Source organism: Dysidea avara, chromosome 1 (genome assembly GCF_963678975.1).
Source record: "Dysidea avara chromosome 1, odDysAvar1.4, whole genome shotgun sequence".
NCBI lineage: Eukaryota > Metazoa > Porifera > Demospongiae > Dictyoceratida > Dysideidae > Dysidea > Dysidea avara.
The window spans coordinates 16,032,366-16,048,995 of record NC_089272.1 but is presented as its reverse complement, the minus strand read 5'-3'; the positions used below and the strand labels follow the sequence as shown (position 1 = coordinate 16,048,995).

Sequence of the window (16,630 nt, the reverse complement as noted above, 5' to 3'; positions counted from 1 at the left end):
GTCTCCAGTAAAAACATACAATGAGATGTCTCCAACCATCTACCATTATTTTTGAACAACACTCATATCCCAGAAGTCACTTCAGTCATAGTTTTTGGATTTACATTTGACTCATCTTTTACCTGGCAAAAGTATTATTTATATTCAGGGCCGGAGCTCAAAGATTTTGAGTGGTCAGACCATTCATGGACTGCAATGGAGGTCATAGTCACGCACACTACATTTTATTGATTTGAAATTTAAATCAGATTAGCTACTGTAATTTTTTGTGGTGCTAGCCACAACATGCATTAACATGCTAAGCTAAGGAAGTGTGGGACATGCTTCCTGGGAAATTTTTTGAAAATACATGTTCTGAAATGGCATCTGGAAGCTATTTTACATACACGGTCTCTTTCTGCTTTTTAAAACCAAGAATATATCCAGGTAATTTTGAGCTACTGTATACCAATTAATTCAATTTACTATATAGCTAGTAGCTAATTTTACATTCTATATACAAAGTGAGTTTAGTTCTTTTGAGATACAGAAGCAATTTTGATTATAATTGTTAATGCATAACATACATTATCAATTAGCTTATTGTGCAATTCTATGCAGATGGTTCACTGGAAAATAATGTGAAGACATTTAAAATGGATATAATGGCTTAGATCAACCAGACTGAACCAGTGTAATAAGAGTATTGATATTGTATACTGAATGCTCTATTATCACGATGACTGTTCTATTAGAGTATAATGTAATGACCGCTCTATTAGAGTATCTCGAACTTTTTGCAAATTCAAGTGGCTGAAAAGTGGTCCGTCCGGCCCTGTTTATATTAACAGTACTCTGAGCCACGGAAAACAACAAATAGGCCAAATGTACTGCTGTTGATCTTTCTTTGACTATCATGACATTTTTATCCTTTATAAATTCTTTCATCCTATGTTGGTAGCATGTCTCCATTTATATTCACGAGAGGTCACCAACTATTTATTTTGGTGTACAGATTTCAAAATCTTGCTTTATTTTGCTTGATTTTACTGATTTCTTATTAATTTCCGAGAGTTTAAAGATCAGGAAGAAAACCCTTTAAAACTATGTACTGCAGAAACCATCTAAAAACTGGAATGAAGCCTCCTAAAAGCTGATATAAGCTATTTAAGTAAAACCACTATAAATATATATTATGCACAAAGCTAGCATATAAATAAGTTACCTAAATTGTGCTTGCACTGCATATATAAAGCTAGCTATGAACTTCTGGTCTGTTGGTGAGACATTATTATTTGGTATGCTTCGGGGTTATATTACAGGTCAGATAGTCAAGGTAAGGAGGTAAGGGCTATGATGGTGCTGTTATAATTAGTTGAAGCACTTTTTTGCATGAAACAGATTAATAATTATAACTGTCTACATTATATTGAACCAGGGCAGTATGAAAAGATTTATTACAGTGAAGTGCTGTTCACATTCTGACCAATATTTATATTATCAGACATAGTTTGCATGCAAACCATAATTAATGCCACAGAAAGGTGACTTGTCAACATTTTGAACTAGGTGTTACTTTGCAATGCTCTGAAGTGGAAAATCCTGCTATAACATGTAATGAATGATATTTATACTCTGACAAGTCACATAATTTAGTTATGGTAATCATTGTTCTCCCTTAGCTTGTACAATTAAGTATAAGGCCTTGGTAAAGTGGTGCCCTTATGTGCATAACCCGGCTATATAAACAATTCCATGCTGTAACATATAGTAACCACCTCGTGCTCTGTAATAAATTGGTGATATGCATTTGATGATTGCCTTAGTAAATACTTTTTATCATTATTATAAGTCTAAAGATTTTCATCAGCATTTAATTTGTCAAATGGAGCTGATGAAATGAGAATTCATCTGCATTCTTTTGTTCTGTCAAAGTATATCTGCTGCCCCCCTAGCCAGGTACAGATATTATTAGCAACTGTGTTGTCAGTATACTAATTATACAGTATTGGGCATGGGACCAAGAACGTTTCATAGTACTTTAAGTACAAGTACAAGTGCTTAAAAAGTTCTCAAAAGTATATCCTTTCATACTACAAAAAATTACATGTTTTACCTGTTGTGCATGTGGTGTAAACATACAAGTATGCAATACATGATATGTGCTTATTATTTTTCTTACATGTACTCTGTAAGATATATGGAATTTACATCAAGAAAATAGTTCGACTGCCTACTTAGGGCATGCCTAATTGAGTCACTTACATATGCATGTGACTTCATAACACAATGCTTTGGCTTTATTGGTATGCTGGCTAGCCAACTTTCTATCGAAACTCTCAAAAGCGAGGTGTAACTTGCGTGACCTCCATGACAGCCTATGATAGATAAGTTTCTTTCTTTGCTGCTGTTCATCTATTGCTACATCATCACTGCTTGTGCTCTATCAATTTCCATATCTGACTCATCCGATGACACATACTCAGCCTTCAAAAGTAGTCTTATTTTATCCTTTTCTTAGCAGTTAAGGTAGCTGATGTATTTAATGCTCTTAGGTGACAATGCAATTTCTCACTACAAAAAAAACTATCAACTTTCAGATGCTTTCCAAGTCATTGTAAAGGCATTGGAAGGGTGATACTTCCACATATTTCTAAAAAATCCTTTGGAAATATGAGCCTTTGGTAGGTGTACAATAGACCACATAAACTTAATTATTAGTTTCTCATCCCTGCCTGCCTCACCAGCTACTTCATCAAGGATTTTTTTGCACCACTGGTGGCTGAGTGCAGCCATCTATTAACACCAGTGACAGGGTATAAGGAATAAAATGGCCTAAACACAAAAATTGACCTTTATTGGGTACTTTATATATGTGACCGAATTTTGGAAAATCACCCATATGGGCACATTTGACACCTAAAATATTTAATGATCAGATTACAAACTTCATAGTGCAAATCTACTTTTTGATGGTTTTAAGCCATTTTCAATACCTTAAATTACAAGAAAATTCTTTAAATATTTTTAGAACTGTTTCCTGCTCTTATTAGCAACCTACTAAACCTGAAAAATTCTAATTATTTCATGCACGCCCATATGGGTGATTTTCCAAAATTCAGTCACAGCTGAGTTTAATCTTGCTCTACACATAGAAATATATATATCCACCTGAGCATTATAACTGCAATTGTAAGTTAACAGAGTCTGAGTGGAAAGTACTGCACTTTCCATCACCTGTATATACACTACCAGGGGCGGATCCAGAGTTTGGAAAGAGGGGGGGGGCACCTTTCTGAAAAACAGTTGAAGACCAAAAAAACTTGCTGAAAACCAGTTGAAGACCAAAAAAAAAAAAGGTCATGACAATAATAGCTAGTTATCCTTACCAACTATATCACGTCTGTTATGTAAAATAGAATCCTATTTATAGCTTCATAGGTAAGCTACACTGCCTCATGAACATTGTGACTGCTTTATTAGAGTAATTGACTGCTCTATTAGAGTATCTCGATCTTGTATGCAATTTCTTGAAGGGGGGGCATTTGCCCCAAATGCCCCATCCTGGATCCGCCACTGACTACAAAATTTCAAGCAAGTATATAGATGCAGGTTCAAGTAGCTGATTTCATATCTGACAAAAAAAATTCAATTGTGTGATGCAACTGGTTGATTATACTTAAAGCTACTACTGTATAATCACAATAATTATTACATAACAGCATTGATAAATGGCTCATATACAATATGAATATATGAATGCACAAAATAAAAGAGTTAAATATATATTGGCAATGCCAAAATAGTTCAGCGCAGCATTACATAAGTTACAGTTTCCATGGTGCTTCTTGCAGCTATTGCACATCCTTTGGAATCACTTCCACACTGTTGTTCTCAGAATTATAATGCAGGGAGAATGGCTTAGGAATAGTATCTGCAAATTCCCTACAGTGATGAAGAGGAATAATTATTAATATGTGATTCAGAAAAAAAGGGAAAAACTTGTGCCTCAAATAAATACCCAAGCACAAGTGAGCCACTACCATAATTATGTCATTTACGTGCAGCAATGGTTTAACAATTCTCATCACAATTCACATGATATTTACCATCTTTAATACTTCATCTCATTAAAGTATGACAAGCTTTGAATTTTGTAGTAAGCATGGGTACCATGGGTGCTTGGTTACTCAGAAATACTTCAAATCTGAGCCAAATGATTAAGGCAATACTATATATCTCTCATATCTAACTTGCCAAAGATTCCATCTGCCTTTGTTAATAGGCTCAAACAAGGTGTGGTACCACAAGATATACACTAAAATATACAAACCTCGGTCACATGTAGCTACAAAATAGTCAAAAGCCACTGTAGCCATGACAAGGAAATGTAAAGTACAATTACAATAAAGCAAGTTATAGCAAAAAGTATTCTTTGAAAAGCATTTGTAAAAAATGCTGCTGCTTTACGATTCAAGTACTCATTGGCAATGGGTGGATGAATAGTTTATAACCTTGTGAATAATATTGATACTCTCCTTAGGAAAGGTCCAGCTCAGCTGATTATTACAGTAAGGTACTGATTGGCAGGAGAAGCCAAAATCGTCGAGTTATGCTACTATATTAAATTGATATTTAGGTATTTTAATTAGCTGCTTTAGAGATTTGTGCAGCTACAGGATCTCCATATGAACAACATGGGCAGTTGAGTTCCAATTAAGTTAACACTTTCACTTCCTCATTATAAGCAACAATGTTTAGTTGATACAAGCCAGTATTGGAAAATATTAGATCATGATGACTTAGAGAATCTATAGTTGTAGGTAGTCAGGCTAAAGCAGGACCATGGACTCTTGCCCAGGATAACTAAACAAAATGGTACATACAAATCTTTGTGGTCACGCTTTCTTAACAATGCATAGCAATGTGATTAATTAATTAATTATAACATAATTATTAGTGAATTATGAAAGCTAAAATATTTGATTGCATGGTACAGTATTTGAAAATTAAACAGTTACTAATACCAAGAGTATCTCTTGATACTACCTATAAAGTGATGCATTTCGACAAAGCAAGGTTTGGAATTATGTAACAATAGTCTATATTGCTTTTAGATACAGTATAGCAGAAAAGTTTAGCCAGAAGAACATTTGTGAATGAGCACTGATTTGCCAACCGCCAAATTGTTTGTTGAATACAAATCTGTATTAGCTACTCACAAATTCAACAAACTTTTTGCCAAAATCCCATCAAGGCAAATTCACCAAAGATCCACCCACTAAACTTTCTGGCTATATAGGTACAATAAATCAAATATTACTTTTTAGTTATCAATTGTTAGTCACTATTCATTCAAAAATTCAAATCATTGACTTCAGTATTTGCTCAAGGGCAGTGGAGAAGTGATGGACCACTACATATGACAATGAAATACAGAATTGTTTCATCAACACAATGAAATTGTCTAAAGCACTCTCAAAGCTAACGGTTTCCTCAGACAAATCGCCAGTTCTGCATTCTTACTGTATGTTCTATATAGTTTTTAAGTGGAATGTAAAAGTGAGAGTGGTTGACTGTTCCACCAGTGTATCTTTGCACAAAAATTTGGCCAATAAAAGTAGCACCATGACTACTGTTTCCACCACCTATTTTATTAATTTATACAATAATCATTATGTGACATACTTTAGTTTCTTTCTGGCATCTTCAAAACTTTCAGCAAGAAAATATAGTGGTTGCATTGTAGTGATAGGGTAGTCTGTGACTACAATCTTCTCTGGATTAAATGGCAGCACCTCTGGCTTGTCAGAGAGGCAGTGCTATACAGAGAATAAGACATCACCTCAGTAGTTAACACTGATAATAATAGGTTTCACAATTAATATGATAATGTAATTATATAGCCCATTAAGTTTGGGCATACATACTAATAATTGCTATCAAGTTACAGACTGATTCATGATATTCAAGTTTACATTGTACAGTACCTGTAACTCTCCAAATGAAGACATCAGTCCAGCACCATAAGCCTTCTTCTTCCCACCTTGTTTGCATATTCCAAATTCAATTGTGAACCAGTAAAATGTAGACAATTTCTGTATATACTCTGCTGGTGCTCCTAAACTTGCTAATCCGATATCCTGTAATACATAACTTATAACCAGACTATACTATAACTCCTAATGTACATATATGGCATATATGGCAACATAAGCAAAACTAAACAAATTAATTAATACTAGACTTTTTAATATTAGAATAATATACACTGTAGATGGTAACAAACTTGGGAGAATTTGGCAAAAGTTGGATCAGCAAGCAGTGGTACATGTCCCATCAATTCATGGCACACATCAGGTTCAGGTGTATACATGGGCTTTGACCCATGCCTGATGTACTGAGTGGAATGGAACACCTTGAATGCCAATCCAGCCAAAAAATCTCGTGGTGTGAGCAAACCAGCAACTGGTCTTAGTCGAAAGCCACTACACTTTTTGAGGTATTCGGAAACATCCTCCAATTGTGGTATGTTGTCTTTACTACAACAATAAGGAACTTTGATGAAAGTTCAAAGGGCATATCTATGTAAATAATTTTAGTATTTGCTTACCGGAAGCCGCACTTCTTTTCTAGTAGTGGGAAGTTATCATTATACTCCTTACATGCATGAGTGGCATGTAGTTTAGTAAGCTCCTCGTAGACTGTAGACCTTGAAAAACACATTTTGTACACAGACAATAATAAGGCTGCAAAAGAAATAACTATGCTTAAAGTTTTCTGTCACCATATATGTCCATGCATATTGCATAACATAGACTGCAACATTGATTTCTTACCATGTCTTAATTTCAGCAGGTGTGTAGTCCAATTTTGGAATTTTCTGACCACTGAGGACAACATAACATTGTAACAAGCAAAATCAACATAGATCCTGCGATAGTTATAGCATTGGTATGAATGCATATTACAATGAGTGCCTGTGGTAATAAGAAAACTGTCATTATTTTTACTGTATATACAAAGCATTCAAATAAGTAGCGTGAGATCTCAGGACCACACAGTCACAGATGGAATGTAATTACTGCACACACAAAGATGTGGGAAGGAAATACAGTTTATTTTTAAAATAATTATGTTGTTATTATTGTCCTGACAGTAAAGTGAATATAACATATACAAAAGGTGCTGAAGCAAAGAAAAGACTGGGATTTAAATCAGAAGCCTTGATTGTGAATCCAGATTAGTAACTACTTTGCTACACTGCTGACAGTTATCCACTTTCGTGAATTAGGCTATCATTCCAGCAGCCGGATGCACTTTGCCAGGGCTATTGTTCTGGCAGTTCACCAGATTATCAAACACACTACCTGTATGAAGGTAATATTTTGGTAGGTTAGAGGAAACCTACGGTTGGTCTGATTTTTTTTCAGAGGCTGGTCTTCATGTGTTCCAAATCTAACTCACTTCAAATTTACCAAAAACTTAACTTCATACCTAGCTCACTTCAAACTCACCAAAACTTTAATTTCATACAGCAGGTGTGTTTAATAACCTAGTGGACTGCTGGAACAATAACCCTAGCAAGTGCATTAGGCTGCCAGAACGATAGAGTACACTTTGAACCAGTCTGGGCAATCCCTAGCCAGGAAGATTCCTTTAAAATAAAAAAAACTGACATACTCCAGCTGCCACATCAAAAATCATCTGTAGTTAGGTAGCATTGGACTCATTCTAAAGAAATTAGTTTACACAGTTTGAAAGATGACTGTTCTAAAACAGCTAATTGTACTGTATATATGCATATAAAATAAGATTTCCGAATTTAAAAAAAAATTTTTTTTTCTTCCATTTGTGATCCCTTGTACATTCAAGTTGCTCTATTATATTCAAGGGACATGTAAGTTCTAACAAGGCTATTGAGTTGCTGTCTCATTGTAAAGGAGGGGTGGTAAGGAATGAAGGAGCACTTGTTGCCAGTGAGAGGTAATTACTAACTCACATTCCAGACAAAACTAAGGCCATAATATTGTTAACTTCATGCTATTTGTCAAATCAACCTTTGATTGTCAGGACCATAATTGAGTGTTTGTAATACACTCATACCGTGTATTTGTATACTTTTCAGGCACCAATTGTCCGCCCTGTTAAACCAATATTCATACAGTATGATAGTACTCTACAATAACAATTTCAATGGTTTTGGGTACTTCTAACACAGAAAATATCACCCTAAATCCAGTTCCTTAATGATAATTTGGCAGCATTAGTTAGGTATACAACCAAGCCCAAACGTGCTGCAGGGTGATCCCAGAGCTAACCCTTCCAAAACTTTCCGTGCATGCAATTTTCTATCTTAACTGAAATTAATTTGTCTGTTAATCAACTGACTAACTACAGTGTAACTAACTGATACCTCCAGCCAAGCATAAGTGGACTAAGGTTAACTTTACCAGCTTGGTAAGTTCAAATTACTTCAGTCTGAGACATGTCTTTTCACTAACTGCAGCAATTACACTGCATAAATCATGGCCTTACCTTTGTCCTCCTTTGTAGCACATTTCTTTCATTAATTAACTCTTTCTCCACTGCATGGTGTTGATTCATAATAAGGCCAATCCAAATAACAATGTAGTTCCCATCCAAGCATTTGAAGGAACAAGGTTTATCATCATTATATACATCAATGGTTTTAAGCCACAAAACTATTCATGACATGATAAATAATGTGATTGAAAATGTGATTGTATATGTTCTTCCAGGAGCTGTCTGTTTACCAGCTGGTTTTTCATGCAACATTTTTGACTGCCTTATAAGTTATCATATTATTGCAACTCTCTTAAAGATAAAATTATTTCACTAGAAAGTGTCTTATTACTATTAACTCACTGCTTGTAGTTATTTGCAATATCTGCAATTTCCAGCCTCCTTTTACGATAGACGTCATCTTTGAACCCCTATACATTACAATCAACAAAGTAACCTAGTCACTATATTATCAATTCTCACTGGATGGTCAGCATCCAGTTTTCCCCCGTAGCCCTCAACTCGAGAACCAGTTTTGTCTAGGTCCTCAAGTGTGCGTGGAAACCAAATTTCTGAAATTAAACAAGACAACAATCATGATTGTGTGCATAATAGTAAATCAATGTCATTAAATTTGCTACATTTCTCTTATTAAGACATTGTCTTCTTTGTTTAAATGATTATGGAACAAAAGAACAATGGAACATTCCAATTATGCAGTGCAATATGCTACACAATTTCTCAAGTATTTAAATGAGAAAGTCTGGTGTGTATACATAAGAGCTATATGACTGAATCTAGGAAAAATAGTCTTATTGCTCATGACAACAGGCTTGATTTTTTCAAATAGCACCATCAAAATCACTTGAGTGGTCTACTTTTGTTGGCTGCTTTTCCCAAACACAATTGCAATTCATTAATGAGGTGTGGAGCTTTATTAAATGGAGCTCTGGTCAGCCTGCAGGGTGGCTGGTTAGCTCCATAGTGTTGAATAAAACCTGTGCTGTAAATTTCTTTTATTGTAGCCAGCAGGGCCGCCCAGAGAAATTAAGGGGCCCAGGGCAAAGAGTTAAAGTGGGGCCTTTGACCCAAGTTGTAAGGTGAAGACCAAAAAAAAAAAAAAAAAAAAAGGTCACAACCTGCTGGCAATGACAATAACTACCCATCACCAACCATGTCTCCTTATCTATAAGCTTGCTACACTGCTCCTCTGAAGAATACTGTGACTGCTCTATTAGAGTATTTAGATCTGACTGCTCTATTAGAGTATATCGATCTTTTAAACAGGTATTCAGGGGGCCCTTCATGGGGCCTCCTGGGGCCCCTTTCAGGCTGGGGCCAGGGGCAAAATGCCCCAGTTGCCCCCCCCCCCTCCCCCCTGTGGGCGGCCCTGGTAGCCAGTTTTTACACCTGGATGGCCCATAACTTGGCCTAATTCATTCTTACCCCTTCCTTTTTAATATTTATGGTAGAGCCAACTTTGGTTTTAAAGTTATCTAAGTAGCAGGAAGCTTAGCTGTTGGTTATGTGTACAGTCGATGCTCTAAAGGGTAAGAAATTGTAGAATAAAACAAGTGAAAATTTGTTGCAAATAGATTCAATCATTGGCAAGCTAAAAAATACATAAACTGGAATTTCTCGGTACTATCAAATAGGCCATAAGACCGAGTTTCCCAGACTAAAGCCCTTAAGTACCTGGCAATCCAGCATATTTCAGATGGAGCTTTGCCAGTTGCCAGAGCATCATGGGAGCTTTAGACCAAATAAATGCCTCTTTATAAGTTATATACTAGACTGAGTGCTATAGCCCCAATATTGTGAAAATGTACTCTACCCATAATTCAATGTATCACAAGATCAAATAGTGAATAATGAAATTTTGGAACAATCTTGCAATATATTGCAGGCAGTGACAATAAACTGTAAATCAATTTTACCTGACTTTAAGGTTTTAGCACTGGCTATCACCATAATTGCAAATGATCTCTGTAGTGACTGAATTGAAAGGCAGCTATACTCCTTATACTGTTATTCATTTGTAATGTTGTGTAGCAATCAGAGCATGTGATGAATGGCTGAAAACAAAGCAGCACAGCTACACTGTATTTCAGTAATTGGCATTCAGGGAGTGCTCAATCAAAAATCAAGTTTTATGTGCTGGCTGACTGGCTCACCGCCAGTCATGTCACAGCAAGGTAAATATTCTATTAAACAAGCAACTACAAGTGTAAGTTTGGTCATCATGTAAAGTAACATTTGAACATTATATTTGAGTAAGGTTTATGAAAATAAAAGTAATGGATGAATGGGGTGTTAGTGGATATTCTCAGTTTGGATAAGAAACAGTAAGTGTACCAGGGGCGGATCCAGGGGGGGGGGGGGGGGGGGGGGCTTTGGGGGCTGAAGCCCCCCCTTCATATTTAGGCTTTACTTGATCAATATGCTGAGTATTATAATGAAATTTTGTTTTAGCATAATTATATGATCACTAATAATACAAATACTCATAAAACTACCTTATAAACATCTTTTCAAGGTATCATCAGTAGATTTATGCTAAAGTTTATGCATCAAGGACCCGGATCAACAGTGGAGGTGTACAAGATCGAGATACTCTAATAAGGCAGTCAGCTAACTATTCTAATAGAACATTCACTGGAAACATGTTGTTATGGAATTTTTCCAAATCTGCTGCACTTATACATACAATGAAGTGCATTGGTCTGTTTAAAGGACTTCATTCATGCATCTACTTGTGTAGTTAATATGCATGGCAATACTTAATTCAGGTACACAATTTCCATTGAAAATGCTCTCAGATTCAATCTTGTATTGTTCAAATTTCAAAATTTTCCACTTTCAACATTCTTATTCTAACATGAACCTATTCAGTGTTTTGCTATTGTGAAAGGGGTGCATCATGTACTTGGTTGTCAGTACCTACCCAAACTTTTCCATTAGCAAAATGCTTCAGAGAGCCATACCTATAATCTAAAGGCAGTATATAAAATATCTACAGGTATGAATTTTATGTGGAAATGTCTCCAAATTGCAGTATTTTAGCATCTATTTTTCAAAATTTTCCTGGGGGGCATGCCCCCAGACCCCCCTAGTTCCAGCATGCTTTGCATGCAGGGAAGTGTGCTTTGCACACCTCTACCTAAGAGATTAGTACCTTGAGTTAGCCCCCCCTTTTATAAATCCTAGATCCGCCCCTGTGTACACAGAATTGAAAAATAAAACCTTGTTTTTACAGTTTTGTGAGTGTCATAAATGAACAATTGTTTGTTGAGTTTAATTAAATTTATTTCCTTCTTATACAATGATGGTTAAAGTTTTGGTAGACCATGTACAACTGAAGTATGAATTAAAATGTACTAGTTCAGTTGCAGGTATAGAAGACCTTTCCTGTTTCATTGCTTTTAATTTCTTTGATACTTAATTTTCCTCAACACTTATACAATATTAATGACAACATGTGACCATATACATATAGTGACTTGACATCTGCATACCATGATCAATAATCAAAACTGATTTAAATGTCTCCTTCAATGACATTTGAAGTCCAACAGCTATTTTCTGCTCACACTCAAACTTTACAAAAACATCGCACTGATTATTAGGATCAATTTGTGATGATCTAGTCTCGATATGATGATAATTGATTTCAGCATCCTAAAATTGCAATGTAATGTTTGCCAATTTAAATCAATCAAGACTATTTTTACGAAACAACTAATAATTACAGAAAGATTGGTCATAAATACACTTTCCAACCTATTATACCATTCCATAAACTGACAAAATGTTACTGGGCCTGTGAAAATAAGGCATATGGGCGGCACAAATTACACCTCATCACATAACAGGTCATATCTATGAAATATTTGCATTCCGTGAGTTGTATTATTGTAAAGCCAATTGAAAGGTTTCTAATAGCAGAAAATTATATAGCCATAGCTTAAATATTATGAGTCATCACAAAATTTATTAGCTATGCCCACAGTGCCCTGTTTTCACAGGCCCAGTCACAAAATAATATTAACTCTAAGTTACTTTTTCCGAGGCTCAACAAATTATAATAAGTATCATTATTTTATTGGTTGTCTAGCTATTTCCTCATAGATATAGCTATGATTATAGCTAGCTACTTTTTATTGTGTTATTGTCCAAAAAGATGAAATGTCAAGTGTGGTTGCAATTGTAAGGTAAAGTAATAATGACTTAAGGTGAAAGGATTAAAATTAGGCTTATACTGGTGTAATAATATCTCCTAATACTAAGTATTCTAGTATCCGAGATGTTTAATGAAAAATTCTTCCGTATATTCCCGAATAGAACACCGGCACAAAATAACAACGTGCATTTAACCTGTCGCCAGAGCTCCAATGGGAAGAAAATCGCAATGGGCTTGTCCACACGCAGATAACCACGGAAATCTTAGTTTTGTCGGGTGCGTTACATTGAAGTAAGTTTTGTTTTGTAATCTGTTATAAAGCCCTGTAATCCATACAGAATAGCTACTTTGAAACTTTAAAACGTAGTGTCAGATGGAAGGTACTTCAAAGTGCGTAGTAAGTTACTTTGCTTGGGTTAGAGAGAAAATCATCAATGATGATGAAAATAATGCATACATTATACAGTAACCGAAAGTGTGGTGTGTCCTCGGGCACACGCGAGCACAACATGGAAGACCATAAGGTGGGCGTGGCAAGGAGTGAAATTACAACCGATTTTCACCTACACAACAATTTCTGGCGCACCAACTCAGATGCAGGGGCAGATCCAGGGGGGTTCAAAGGGTTCCATGGAGCTCCACTTTTGGAGAAGAGTCTCTTATTCGAGATACTCTAATAGAGCAGTCACAGTATTCGTCAGAGGAGTGGTGTAGCAAGCTAAAACCGCTTCAAAATTGACTAAGAATATCATAATTGTGACCCTATTTTGGAAAACCATACATCTAGGCACATGCAAAATTTGTGGGAATTCTCAATTGAAAATTTCAGTGATTTTTTAAACTTAATTTTTTTGCATATTCTGATAAAGCAACTATTAAGTCTTCTTGCTGTGAAATTTCACACCCAAAACTTCTTTTATCTAGGAGATATACTGAATTATATCAGACCATGTAGTAGTTTCACAATTCGTGGGACAACAATTAACTTACAAATTGGGTGATTTGTTCATTCCCAAAACCAAACATTTTCTTGTCTTTAGACAATAATACAAATGATTTAATTGACAAAGAACACATGATTTAACTCTCAAGGATCTTTTTTCATTAATTTTAGATTGTAAGAATGGTGATCTTTGTCAACAAAGTGATTTGTCATCAATTTGTCACATCTGATCACTATTCAGTTCTATAAACTGATAATGAAAAGTTAGTTTGAAATGTATTGGACAGTAAATTGGCCATATCTTTGGAATGCTTCAACGTATTATTATTATTATTATTATTATTAATACTTTACAGAACTGTACAGATCAATAAACAAAATTAAACAATATTTAAGAGCTTATAACAATTAAATTACAGAACTGAAGGTCTACCAGTATCATCACAAAATTTTCACACAAGGTAGATAACCACTCAATGCTTCATTGTAGCTATAAAAACAAAATTGGCCAATGTGCCCAGATGTATGGTTTTCCAAAATAGGGTCACAATTACGCATTCCAGTATCCGAGATTTAATTAAAAATCTTCGTATATTCCCCAATAGAACCCTAGCACAGAATAACAATCCACGGAGATTTTATCAATCACCTTGTCATCAAACGATAAATAATTTTATGCAGGCATGGGTACGTTAATGTTTTGTAATTTGCTACTTATCAGCTATGCTGTCTCGACCCAGTATAGACGGAGCTTGTCCAGGGGGCGTGGTAATTATGGCTAAATTCCTGACGCAAAATAATTTTATGTCCTCCATTTTGAGGGGAAATAAGTGTTACCTTGAGTGTAACGTATTCAAAGCACTATTTTGAGTTTGAAAATGATGCAAAAAAAGATATGACAAGAAATTAAGACTGATTAAAGTTTCAGAAGACCCTTACTCCCTGTATGTGCAAAGAACCTGGTTTATTGAGAAGAGACAACCTGAGGAGATAACGGTTGGGACTACAGGATCGATTTTTTTCACTATTCGACGTTGCTTCGTCCCTAGAGGCACCTTTTGGCATACCACTGTACGTACAGTGCACGCATCATGGGCTTAACTCTACCCTCCTTGGTGTCCCATTACTTTCTGCGAACTGTCCAAGGTGTCGATTCGCGGTAGCGCTATGTATGGGCTTAAAGTTAATAAACAATCGATCGTATTTTCTGTGGTGAATAGATTGATTGCAGAGCTGCTTCTGATACTGTTTTTCGTTTATAGTGATGTATAAGGGGCTGAGCATAGCTGAAAGCGAAGGGTAATGACCACTTCACTTTCGAGCCATGATTGATAACTGGGGCGCGCATTCAGACGAAAACCTTAATTCTAGCGAAATCCTTTACTTTGATACTATATATGCACTGGTCATAATAATGTTACAAAACAAACAAGTATAAGGAAAATTAGGATTTAAATTCTATTATGCATCATAGAAATAAAAATAAGGAAACAAGGTAGGTCGCCTACGCCTGCAGCTATAGTCTTTAATTCCTAATTCAGGCAATGGTATAGCTAGACTGAAATGTAGAGATTAAATGTTCACTAGTATGATTATTATTATTATTACGGAGCAGTCAGCCCTGCTGGTGTGCTCAGATTTTCCCAAACATATGCAACACAATTAAAATATCTGAAGGTGTATGCAACCTCCCTTGTTTCCTAATCGAACTTAAAATACCTAATTTTCCTTATATTAAAGAATAAATTACTCTTGATTGTAACAATAATCATAACTTTAGCTGTGATGTAAGCGTAAATAGTATAATGATATTTATTTATTTATTTATTTAGGCTTTATTGTGTGAAAACACCAAAGGTCTGTTGATATCGTTTATTGTTTGTATGAATGTATTGTAAATTTAATCCATTAAGTTTCGTTGGCCGGGTTTCAACAAGTACTTAGCGCTCTCCAACTTTAGCTCGTTTCTAGTTCATTAAAATTTACCTTCATACAAGTGTGTTTGATACTTCTGTTATATTGTCTGTGTCAATAGCTTTTGGAGTTTATTGAGACTGTTGGTTTGTGTCAACAGCCGCTGCGATTAGCAAACATTTCTGTCGAATACTGTTAACAATTACTTGTTTAATAATACTAACTTACCGTTATTATTGTTAACGCTTTGAGAATATCCCTCTTCTGTTCCAAAGTAATTACAATGGAGGCAAGTATAATGTCACTGTGTTCACCTTCTGTAGAAGCCTATTACGCACTACATAATTACTACAACTTTAAATTTGATACTGACTACCTTTCCTACTGGCTGGTCCATTTCGAGAATATGTTGATTGTCGCAAGCGTTTGAGGTTCACGAAATTATGTACGCATAGGCAACCTCGTAGCAATTGTGTCATGCTTAACTATATATGTGAACTCAGCAGGGATGTATGTGGCACGTAAGCGTTGCGTGATATTTGTGTCATGCAGTATTTCTATTCTATGCACATTTGTGATTAGTCATTGTTATCTTTGTTGATAAAGTGTAACAGGCCTTACGCATTATAGTAGACTATACCTGTTGCAATAATAATAATAATCATAATAATAATAAATATATAGTAATGATAGAAATAGATACCATAAATAATGATAATAATTATAGAGATCTATTCCTACTGATTTGTCATCAAATTTAGAGAGACTGAACTTGCCATCTAGATTGATACGAACATTTCAAAAATCTGTTTTATACAGTACCACATCAATAATATGACGATTTATGAACATTTAGTTAAGTTTACTCATATTGCTGTATTTGTTTCGTTATTTTTAAATCTACGCTCTTGGTTAGAGCCAGGTTACTTTCTGTACCAGCATTTATGTACACGGTATGTCATTTGCAGTGAAATTCATAAAATAGTAATATCAAGACACACGGTAGTGTGTCGTGCGGCCCAAGAAGCCGGCGCGTAACACCCGTGAGTATATTGACAGGAAGAAAGAAAACGCAATTTTCGCACCTC

The 16,630-nt window shown here is 35.4% G+C and overlaps 1 protein-coding gene across 1 annotated transcript; it reads right to left on the bottom strand.

Annotated features, from left to right (window-relative positions):
- Window positions 1-3,687: 3,687 nt before the first annotated feature.
- Window positions 3,688-16,017, bottom strand: LOC136257728 (phenylalanine-4-hydroxylase-like). The gene is made up of 11 exons (XM_066051022.1): window positions 15,919-16,017; window positions 15,771-15,869; window positions 12,021-12,183; window positions 8,989-9,077; window positions 8,869-8,936; window positions 6,819-6,869; window positions 6,593-6,691; window positions 6,269-6,521; window positions 5,970-6,122; window positions 5,668-5,801; window positions 3,688-3,924 (listed from the first exon to the last, which is right to left on the bottom strand). The coding sequence occupies exons 1-11, from the start codon at window positions 15,937-15,939 to the stop codon at window positions 3,834-3,836; spliced, it is 1,221 nt and encodes a 406-aa protein (XP_065907094.1). The 5' UTR covers window positions 15,940-16,017; the 3' UTR covers window positions 3,688-3,833.
- Between the last annotated feature and the right edge of the window lie 613 nt (window positions 16,018-16,630).